Source organism: Gossypium hirsutum, chromosome A11 (assembly GCF_007990345.1).
Source record: "Gossypium hirsutum isolate 1008001.06 chromosome A11, Gossypium_hirsutum_v2.1, whole genome shotgun sequence".
Taxonomy (NCBI): Eukaryota; Viridiplantae; Streptophyta; class Magnoliopsida; order Malvales; family Malvaceae; genus Gossypium; species Gossypium hirsutum.
In genome coordinates, this window is record NC_053434.1 from 11,117,918 (window position 1) to 11,129,764 (window position 11,847).

Genomic DNA, 11,847 nt, shown 5'->3' on the forward strand with positions numbered 1-11,847 from the left:
TCATTTATGGCATTCCACCAATCAAATTATAACTAACTTATTACAAAACAGTTTCATGTGCACTAAACCTTAGTATCAATAACCATTTCCAAGCACAAATGTTGAAACTAACATATCAAATTATAACCTTTGCACAGTTGCATATTAAAACAATTTGGCCATATTACACGACTAAATATCCATTAACAATAATGAAAATAGCTAGCATTATCACATGACCAAATATACCACTTTTCACATTACACAAGTTTATGCGCATATTACAACCATTCAAACATCATCTATTCGGTCATTAATACAACATACAAATGATTCATACCATTTCTATATGACTTAATAAATTACCAATTGACCAAATCTCATTTATAAAAGAAAATAACCAACCTAAGCACTTCTCACTTGATTAATAATAGTCATTTCATAAGTATTAATGCTGAATCAAGACATGCCAATTTCCCATGTTATATATCATATTAAAATGTCATATACAAGACCAATTCGTCTTTTATCTATTCAGCTAGCAAAAATTAACTTGTACACATTTGTTGATTGTCAATTAACAATCGAATCTATATAGCCATTTCACATACAATACATACTTATTATTTTACCTTTTACTAAGCCAAATTATAAAATCATACTTAACCTTTTTCATTGCCGAAACATATAATCAACACCTCAAACATATATACCTTGAGATATACTTCCAATATAAGCTTAAATCATGACCGAGTACACACAACTATTAACATCAAGTCAAGCCATTTTCGCATGGCTATAAATACAAACTTCAATACCAACCATATCAAAACTAGCCTATACATGCCACATATCCAAATCTCAAAGCATTTATTTACCAAAATGATAACCAAATAGTGTGATGACGTCTCCAACTACTTCTAACCCGAGCAAAACTCCAAAACTTTATAAACATAGGAAAAATACACAGAATAAGCTTTTGAAAGCTTAGTAAGTCATAAGCAAATAAATCATTTCAATGATATTTATAAATCAATATCACTAAACCGAATTAACAAATCTTAATCATATATACATTCATTGTACCCATAAATTCATATAAACATATTAAATGACTTTACTTATCTTATTTATCAATGAACGTATAACCATGCTTTCAAATCCGAATAACAATCGTTAGCTCAATCATATAAATCAAGCTAGCACATGTTCAATACATTACCAACCAAACCATGGTTATTTATTACAAATGATATACAAAGTTATATCAACTTCTTTATAAACACTTCCAAAATCGAACATCCATAATTCCCTTATTCAAATAAACCAAATTCGCATGCATAAATTATTTAGCTAACCAAGATAAACTTTATTTTAATTTCATTGTCTGTTCAAGTTATCGAACCAAGCAATCATACATCAAAGCCATGTTTTATGTTTCTTAAATCTCATGTCCGAAACATAGGGCCACAATTTCATATAACAAGCATATATAACACATCGTTTATTATCATAAATTTCACATATTGTCATTTGAATTATACTCACATTTCATATTAGAATTTCATAAACAAATCACATGTACCTAAATCATATATGGCAAAACACAATTACAATTCCACATTTCTCATATAATTCATTTGATCATAGTTCACTTGCTAATATCCACATCTCATTTTCACATAAATCATATATCAACTGATCATAATCATACTCACTTTCATTGCTTAATTATATATACATCACAACATACCTGATTCGGATGCACATTCACATACTCATTTATTTCTCGAAATGCCCGTTGAACTGTCTGAAATCTATGAGGATACTCGGAATACTCATAAGCTCGTACAATGCCAACGTCCTAGACGTGGTCTTACATGTAATCAAATATCGATGCCACTGTCCCAGATAGGGTTCTACACGAAATCATATATGATGCCAATGTCCCAAACATGGTCTTACACGTAAATCAAAAATTGATAACAACGTCCCAGATGTGGTCTTATACGACAACACATATCGGAATCCTATGTAATGACATATGTATCCTAACTATTCCTAAGGTTCCTATGGGGCTTTCGGACGTCGTAACTCGATCGATTTAAGCTCGTAAATATTGCTCCCATGCTTAATTCAATTTGGCATATACATATACAAAATTAATAATTCAATTCGGCACTATTAATATATATACAATTGAATTTAATGACATTTATTTACTTATGAACTTACCTTGTTCTAACACGAACGGACCGGAACGACTATTCGACAATTTTCGACTTTCCCAAATCCAAATTTGATTTCCATATTTCTTGATCTAATTCAATACAAATTCAACTTATTTAATCATATATTCAATCAAATTTATCCAAAAACACATAAATGGACTAATTACACTTTTACCCCTAACATTTCACGATTTTTACAATTTAGTCCTTATTTCACAAAACACAAAATATTCAAAATTTGACGACACCCATGCTTGGCCAAATTTCACTAAGGTCCCTAGAAGCCCATTTCTTTCATTTATTTCACATTTTGACCCCTCAATTTACAAATTTCTCAATTTAGTCCTTAATACACATTTTTATCAAAAATCACTTAATTAAACATAATAATCTATCAAAAAAGATTTATTTTTCATCATCAAACAAAAAATTCATCACATTATCAACAATGGAAAATCTCAAATTCTTCATTAAATTTGAAAATTAAGGCATGGGTTTACTACTATTCGAAGCATCGATATCAAAAACGTAAAACTTATCAAAAACCAAGCAAAACACATACCAGAATTAAGCTTCAAGAGTACCGAACCTAAAACAACAAAAATGGCTTCTTTGTTCTTCAAGTTTCGACAAAAAAAATGAAAATGCATGGCTATTTTATGTTTTATTTATTTAATACATAATAATACATCATTTACATTTTTAACCTTTATAAATTAATATGAAAACTTTATAATGGTTGTCCACAATCGTCCATGCTATAATTAAATGGCATAATTTCATTCTAAGGCCTCCACCTTTAAAAGAACATAGCAATATAGTAATTTAACAAATAGCAAGTTATTTTTGTATTTTACGCGATTAAGTCATTTTTATAAAATCGAGTACACAAATGATAAAATTTTCATACGAAAATTTCACATATCAATTCACATACTTTAAGCATAGAATATAATATTAAAATATTTTTCTGACTCGAATTCATGGTCCCGAAACCACTGTTTCGACTAGGGTCTAAACCTGGCTGTTACATGTCGTCTTTAATGAGATTAGCCCAGGAGGAAGGTTTATTAAAAGGGGTTAAGGTTTGACGTAGAGGTCTGCAAATAATAAATTTTAAGTTTGCAGACGATTGTATTTTATTTGGGGAGGCAAATGAGAATAGGGCCAATGTTCTCAAAATCATTCTGAAGGAGTATGAATGGTGCACTGGATAATATGTCAATTTTGAGAAGTCTACAGATTTTTATAGTTCAAATGTTAACGATCGAGAAAGAAATTTAGTGGCAAATATTCTTGAGGTTAGGAGTTTTGAAAATTCAAAAAAATATTTGGGGCTTCCCAACATGGTGGGACAAGCAAAACATGGGGTGTTCCAAGCTTTAAAGGACCGCAATTAAAGTAAAATTGATAGTTAGAGCACCAAGTTTTTATCAAAGGGGAAAAAAAAGAGGTTTATATAAAATCCATATTGCAAGCAATTTCGACATATTCTATATCTTGTTTTCCTCTCTGAAAATCTCTTTTTGTGGGAATGAAAACTCTTGTGGGAAAGTTTTGGTGGCAGAAAAGTCATGGAAAACGTGGGATTCGCTGGTGTGAATAGAGATAATTGTGTGAATTAAAAGAAAGTAGAGCTCTTGACTTTAGGAGGTTAACCAAGTTTAATTTAGCACTATTAGTAAAACTAGGATGGTGATTAATTTATTATCCTAATTTCTTCATTGCGCATTTCCTAAAGGCAAAATATTATCCGTTGACAGATTTTATTAATGCAGGTTTAAGTAATTTACCTTCTTATACCTGGCAAAGTGTATGGGCTGCCAAGGAGTCTCTTATAGGTGTGCTTGTGCTGGCAGGTGAGTACAGGGACTTCTATCTCGATAGTGGAAGATGCTTGGGTACTAAGAAGTGTGGACGACAAAATACAAGATTTGATTAGTCGATAGGATTTTAGGTTAGTAGTTAATATGATAGAGCTTACTACTAGAAGATAGAGAGTTGATCTAATTACCAACACCTTTAGTTAAAGGGATGCAAAAAGAATTCTTCGTATTCCATTGGATAAGGTATGGAGAGGTGAAGCATCAAGTGAGTTTTGTTTGTAGTGGTTATAAGCTTCTAGTACAAGGACTCACAAATCTTAATGCCAGTTACAACTAGAACACGAAAGAGAATCTTTATAAGAAAATATGGCTACTAAATCAACCACTAAAAATAAAAATTATAACATGGAGAATAGTCTGTAATTTTTTTCCTGCATTTAATAATCTATGTCACAAAAGGCTGATTGAAACGATAGTTTGTCCTAGATGCGAAGAAGAGACAAAAACAACAGAACATGTAATGCATGAGTGTCGAGTTACAAAAGAGGTAGAAACAACAGAAATGTGCTTCAAACTATTGCAGACACGGGAAATAGAGAATGAATTGCCTACATTTTTAACAAATTTGAAAAATCAGTGTAGAGTATTTACATGTGCTCTATATGTAACACCCCTAACCCGTATCTGTCACCGGAATAGGGTTATGAGGTATTACCGTATAATACACATCATTCATATACAATTATGCATTCATAATCAATATCCATTCAACTCATCCACATTGTCCATTATAAGGTCCTACGAGACCTTAAAACATGCTTAAAAGTGGTTCGGGACTAAATCGATAACATTTGCAAACTTTTGGAAGCTTATAAAATTTTCAATCATTCACAGGTCACACGCCCGTGTGAACAAGTCGTGTGCCTCACACGGCCACCAGACACGCTCGTGTAACAGATCGTGTGAAAACAGAGCATACGTGCTGAGTTGTACCCCACGGCCGATAACACGCCTGTGTGCCATGGCTGTGGGAAAACTAGAGGGGTTACTGACTTGGGTCATACGGCCAGTCATATGCCCATGTGCCAGCTTGTGTGCCACACACGGCCAATAGATACGTCCGTGTGTCTAGGTCGTGTCAAACCTGTAGGGTATATTGACTTAAATTCGAAAGGTACCCTAGGAGACACACGACCGTGTAGCATGACCGTGTGTCACACACGACTGAGACACACGCCCGTGTCTCTGCCCGTGTGGACAAAAATAGTCTATTTGCAAAGCCAATTTGCCACTCTTTTCACATATACCTTCATATGCTCATATGGTACCAACTTAAGTCACAATTATGCAACCAAAACTCATCAATCAATACACAAATCCAATATTTCAAGCATATCATTTCACCATTTCTATCCATTACCAAAACAATCTCATAATCATCAAACCATCTCAATTTCCATAATAAACTTGCCAATCACATAGCCAAATATATATATATACCACAAACACATATATGAACACATATCATAAGCCAAATTGACATTCAATATTACCAACATTCACAAGTCAACTTATATGACCAAACACACACCAACATTTATAAGCCAAATCAAATGACTAATATCACAACTCAAAGTACCTTAACTAGCCTATACATGCCATATACCAAATATTCATATATCAAAAATACCAACTTAGGTGTTTGATAGTACGATGATGCTCCCGGCGACTCTTAGATCTAAGCTAGCTTTAATTATCTATAAAACATAGACAAATAACACACAGTAAGCTTCATAGCTTAGTAATTTCGTAAGTGAATAACTCAATTTATCAATTAAATATAATTTAACTATTTTCACATTACCAAATCAAATTCATATTAACCACAAACCTTTCTCATGTCTCAAACATGATTAAATATCATCTTATTGAACTTTCTCAATCTAATACTCGAGTAGGTTTCGTACGTACCTGTATCACCTCATACTAACCTCTTTCTCAACCACGTCATTTCTTTTACCCGTTGAACCATTTGGAATAGAAATCAGATACTCAAGATCTCAATCGATAAGTACCTATACAATGGCTCGTGGCCAAATCAAGGTAACTTATCCCGGAATACCTATACCATGGTAGCCAAATCAAGGTAACTCCTCATTGAAATACCTATACCATGGCCCGTAGCCAAATCAAGGCATCACTCGCACCCGAAGTGCCGATATTATGGCCCGAAGCCAAAACCATAGCCTAATGACATGTCATTAGCATCCTAACTATTCCTAAGGTTTAACCGAGAAGTTTCACTTATCAATTTCATTGTCGAACACATCCGTATAGTCGTATTCACAATTCAAACATTATACATAATCTCACAATCACGTCTTAAGCAATACCAAAGCATATAACATACACTTATAATGAAATTATCATATACGAACTTACCTCAGTCGTAGAAACAACGAAACTAGCCGATTAATCGAGTACTTTGTTCTTGCATCGATCTAAGTTCGAGTTCCTCTTTTCTTGATCTATATAATATCAAATTCAACTTGTTTATTCAGCCACACATTCAATTTAATCCAAAAATATCTATTTGGGAATTTTTTCAATTTACCCCCTAAAGTTTCACATTTATTCAATTTAGTTCTTATTTCACAAAAACACAAATTACACCAAACTTGACAAAACTCATGCTTGGCCGAATTACCATAGTGCTCCTAGCAGCCCATATTTCACATTTCAACTACATAATTTTCACTTTTCACAATTAAATCCCTAAAATGCATTTTTAGCCAAAATCACTTAACAAAACATATTAATCTAACATTTATCTTCCATTTTTCATCATCAACCATCACAAAGCACATAGATTCAATAATGGAACTTCACAAAATTATCAGCCAATTCAAAAATTAAGACACGGGCTAGCCAGAACACGAAGTAACGATCACAAAAATATGGAAATCATAAAAAAAACAAGCTCAAAACATGGCTTAATCAAGAACAAAAAACCTTCAAAGCTTCCAAAACCCTTATTTTCTTTCTTATTTCAATTGAGGAAGATGACCATTAAACATCAAATTGTTTTTATTTTAATTAATATAACTTAATTACAAAATGACATAATTACCCTTAATGATTAAACATTAAAATTCCACTAACTATAGGCATAATTGTCCATCCATTATTCAGATGGCTTAATAACATCATAAGGACCTCGCATTTAATTCAACCATAGCAATTAAACACCTTTATCAATTAGAATACAAATTTTACATTTTACGCGATTTAGTTTTTTTACCAAATTAAGCTCTCAAACGCTAAACTTAGCTCACAAAATTTTCACACATGCGTAATCACATGATATAAACACCAAAAATAATATTAAAATAATTTTTTGACCTCGAATTTATGATTTTGAAACCACTGTTCTGATTTAGCTAAAACTAGGCTGTTACATTATAGGCAATTTGGACAGACATAAAAAAATGGGTGCACGAAAGTGAGAAAAAAGATGGATTAGTCACTGAAAACTTTATTAAGAACTATCTTAAAGAGTTGGATAATATAAGCAATAAGTTACTGGAGATGAAGGAGGTGACTGAGTGATGGAAGATACCGAAAAACCCATGCGTTAAGTTAAATTTTGATGCTACATACAGAAATCAAGAAAAGAGCTTATGTTCTGGTATTGTTATTAGGAATTCAAGAGGATATGTGATAGACTCAAAAACAGTGATTAACGAAAACATACCTTTGGTGTTTGCGACTAAAGCGTTGGCTTGCATCCAAGCAATGCAGATGGATTTGGATCTAGGTATAACGGTGATGGAGGTCGAAGAGGATTTACTGACTGTGGTAAAGAAGGCTCAGATGGATGAAGAAGATAGATATGAAATCTCAGCCTACATAAAGATGCAAAGAGTTTAAGTAAAGAATTTCATACTTGTATTTTTCATGTATGCATCTAGATCAACCAATAGAGTGGCTCATTTGCTAACAACGAAGGGATAGAAAGGATGGAACAGACTTATCCAATGAATGGAGTGCCCAGCATTGACCAACGAGGACAGAGACTCTGGGTTGAAGGGAATAGACTTATCTAATAATAATACATATTTTATTACCTTCACCAATTATAAATCTTTATTATTTAAGCTCTTTACTGAATTGGTGTCACTAGTTAACCTTGCCCCAACTTAGGAAAATTAAAAAATATCTTTTCATAATTAAAGTAAGTTTTATTATATGAGTGTATTTTAATCTTTTTATTTTTTAAAAACCTAATAAAAATTTTACATGTGATTAGATTTGAACATGTGCTATTTACAACAACAACACATTATTTTGCCATTAAATATTCAAAATTTTATTTTAATATAATATTTTACATTTTAATTGTATCATACATATTCTATTACTTTCATTAATTGCAACAACATCATGATAAACTATTGTAGTGCATTTAGCCCTTCACTAACTTGGATAATACATTTCAGAGCATTCGAACTCACGCCCTTCTACAGTGATAACAATATCGATACCGATTAAATTAAGACTAATTGACAACAATTTATTTTTTAAGATAAATAACAGTATACTTTAAAATAAGTATCATCCTCGACATCTTTTTATTAAATAGTCAAGGATTGAACGGTGAATATTCTAATAAGTAAAAACGGACTATTTCGTAAAAAAGAAAAAAGGTTTTTGTAATGTTTTTTTCTTTTGGCAGTATATGATAATGGTTCAAAAATCCTATCTTTTTAGGTAGTGGGGCACAAAATGTGGGCCAAGAACATATTTAAAGATTAGAGACAAACTTCAATGTTGTGGATGCCTCATCGTCTTATCACTACTGTTTTATAAATATTTTTCTTAAGAATTCCACTCATTCTATTTTGCAGTATCTGATTTGATGTAATTCTTAACTCAGTGTCGAGTGTTCTTGGTCTAGGTTTAACTTAGTAAGGCTACGTATTCAACTGCAACACCAAAAGGAGTAAATTAAGGACGGGTTAACCTTTGAACTTCTCAGGTTCTCTTTTTTTATCGGTAACTCGAAACGCATTCTGGATATCATCCTCCAATGGCAGAAAAACAGACCCCTGAATCAATCCCTCGCAGGATCACAGCCCCCTTCCCTAATTTATCATCCATGTATGTATATATATATATTTCAAGCTATAACTATGTATTTTCAAGGTGTTTCTTCTGACGTTATTAATGAAGGTTCCTAAATTCTAATGCAGGTGTGATCCAAATTTCGTGGAGCACGCATGGGAAAATGATCAAAATCTGATTCGAGGTTTGTCGTCGATGATGCCTAAAAAGAATTTCCCAGGCTCTGGCTATTTTTCTCAATCTTCTAAGGCTCGAATTCAACATGAAGGAGAAACCCCTACGGTGAATACATCAAAGCACTGGGTTGCAGATTCCACTAGTACGTATGGCGATCCATTATCCAGTATCGCTAAAACGAATCGCCTTAATCATCATCATCATGAGAATTACATAACTTCTCTGCAAACTGGGTACCGGGAACTACTATTCGAGGATGGTTTCAATGTTGCCTTGGAAGCAGACCAAAAATGCTACGATCAGCAACTCCTAGATTCCAATATTGTTCCTACAAACAAATACAAGAATTTTAAACAAAGCAACGTGCTGGACGTGCCCGAGCTCGTACACGAGATTCCTCAACAAACTATGAATAACGATAGCCAACTACCACAGCCACAACCCGAAACTTGTATTCCATTTATGAGATCAAAGGACAAATATTCAAGGATCGATGAGCAAAGTGAGAGGGCGAACTGTTCCATCTTCTTAAACTCTCCAGCTCTTCCTAAATCTAGCCAGATTCCATGCTGTGGTGTAACAATACCAAGGAGCACTCCAGGTTTAGCTGTTGAAGAAGATGATGATTTAGAAGCCAACGCCAGATCTGTTCCTTTCGCAAAAGAAGCAAAATCCATGAGGCTAATATTACCAGATTATGAGCCTGAAAAGGAGTGGGTTGTTCCTGATGAGCAGTCCGAAGCCGTTGGCTTTAACGATAATATGAGGCTTCCGTCTTCTAGGGTTGGTGGTACATCTTCAGGCTTGGCACCAAATACAATCATGAAAGGAAAAGTTGTCGAGCAAAAGGTTGCATCGTCTTCAGTGTGCTCGCGTGGGGCTTCAAATTGTCCAGTTAACACTTTTGAAAGGAGATATGAAGATACTGATCTCAGTGATGTATGTAAAGCTTTTGTCACAGATATTTTTCAATTAGCTTTAATTAAATCGATCGCTTTTTAACTGATTCCAAGCTTAAAGGGTGCTGGTATATGGTGCAGAATGATGAATTGGAAGAAGCTCATGAGACGACAAAAGCAACGCCAAGCAAAGGCTCTAAGAGAAAGAGAAAATCTGAACTTCACAAGCTATGTGAAAGGGTATGCACAGCCAACCATTAAAAACAAAAACAAAAGTAATTTAGGACTTTGAAAAAGCAAACTAAAATCTTATTTTTGGGTCACAGAGGCGAAGGGATAAAATCAATGAAAAGATGCGTGCATTGCAAGAGCTCATTCCCAATTGTAATAAGGTCAGCAAATTATCCTTCATCACTCTGTCATTTCCTTAATAAAGAAGGCTTAATGTGTTCCAAAGTTTCGACAATTATCTACCTGGATCTTCCTCTTGATTGCTCTTTGTGACTGGTTTTCTTAGGTGGATAAAGCTTCAATGCTTGATGAAGCAATTGATTACTTGAAAACGCTTCAGCTCCAAGTCCAGGTAAATCAGTTGTTCGATTACTGTATAAAACATGGTTTCTTTTAGGTGTCAAATAAGACCTTTAACAATGGGATCTTGGATTTGGAACAGATGATGTCAATGGGAACTGCTGGCGTTTATATGCCTCCAATGATGTTACCAGCTTCGTCAATGCAACATATAAATGCACGACAATTGGGTGGTTACTCTCCCATGGCCATGGGAATGGGAATGGGAATGCAAATGGGTCTAGGCTGCACAACAGCAACACAATTTCCATCCATAACTTCACTAATGCCTGGGATCATGCAAGCTAGATTTAACATGCTTGGCCTCCCTCGCCAAGTTTTATTAATGTCGCCTTCACCTTTCGCATCCTTGGCTGCAACATTTCCCCCACAATCGGTCCGAACCTCTTCCGTTTCTCAAGCTCTTGCCGCTGTTCCTCTGTCTACATCAAAGGATTCAAACCCAACACTTCAACTAAAAAAAAAGAAATGCTTAATGAAGAGTTAGCAAATCAATTTGTAAAAAGCCTCAGGTCTCCCCGCTCACATCAGACTGACCACCTGCCCATTTTTTATAATTTCATTTTCCTATCTTGATTTGTAAGTAGATTTACGTAAAATTTCAACTAAGGATAAAAGTTAGAAAGAATAGAACAACATATAATAATTCCTATGGGTGGATATATTATGGTTTAAGTCTAATTGAAAGGTAGCAATCCATACAAGTAGGGAGGAAAACTAATTAAATTTATCTCCCTTATTAATATCGATTATTTACATTTTTAAAGTTTATATTTATAATCAATCATATAATATATGTTTTAACACATTTAGAAAAAAGGTTCAATTTTCATCAAATATTTTTATTACAGTTATCATGATATTTTCACAATTTAAAAGAGCAAGGATTAATTCTTTTTTGTTCATATAGGGTTGAATTTCCCTCTTAAATTATAATATTAGCTTAAAAAGAGTAAGCTTTAATCGTAAAAAAAATAATTAATTAAAATTATATTTTAAAATGTAAATAATAAAATTAAT

At 33.4% G+C, this 11,847-nt stretch overlaps 1 protein-coding gene across 1 annotated transcript; it reads left to right on the forward strand.

Moving 5' to 3' along the window:
* The first annotated feature begins 8,872 nt into the window (after window positions 1–8,872).
* On the forward strand, window positions 8,873–11,570 carry LOC107922999 (uncharacterized). Its single transcript, XM_016853198.2, has 6 exons — window positions 8,873–9,196; window positions 9,289–10,276; window positions 10,378–10,476; window positions 10,563–10,628; window positions 10,754–10,819; window positions 10,910–11,570. Exons 1-6 carry the CDS (start codon window positions 9,126–9,128, stop codon window positions 11,312–11,314), a joined length of 1,695 nt encoding a protein of 564 aa, XP_016708687.1. The 5' UTR covers window positions 8,873–9,125; the 3' UTR covers window positions 11,315–11,570.
* The last annotated feature ends 277 nt before the right edge of the window (window positions 11,571–11,847 follow it).

Coding starts and splice junctions, on each gene's coding strand:
- LOC107922999 (XM_016853198.2), top strand. CDS start 9,126: ATGGCAGAAAAACAGACCCCTGAATCAATCCCTCGCAGGATCACAGCC. Junction 10,629..10,753: donor TCATTCCCAATTGTAATAAG/GTCAGCAAATTA, acceptor TGGTTTTCTTAG/GTGGATAAAGCTTCAATGCT. Junction 10,820..10,909: donor CGCTTCAGCTCCAAGTCCAG/GTAAATCAGTTG, acceptor GATTTGGAACAG/ATGATGTCAATGGGAACTGC.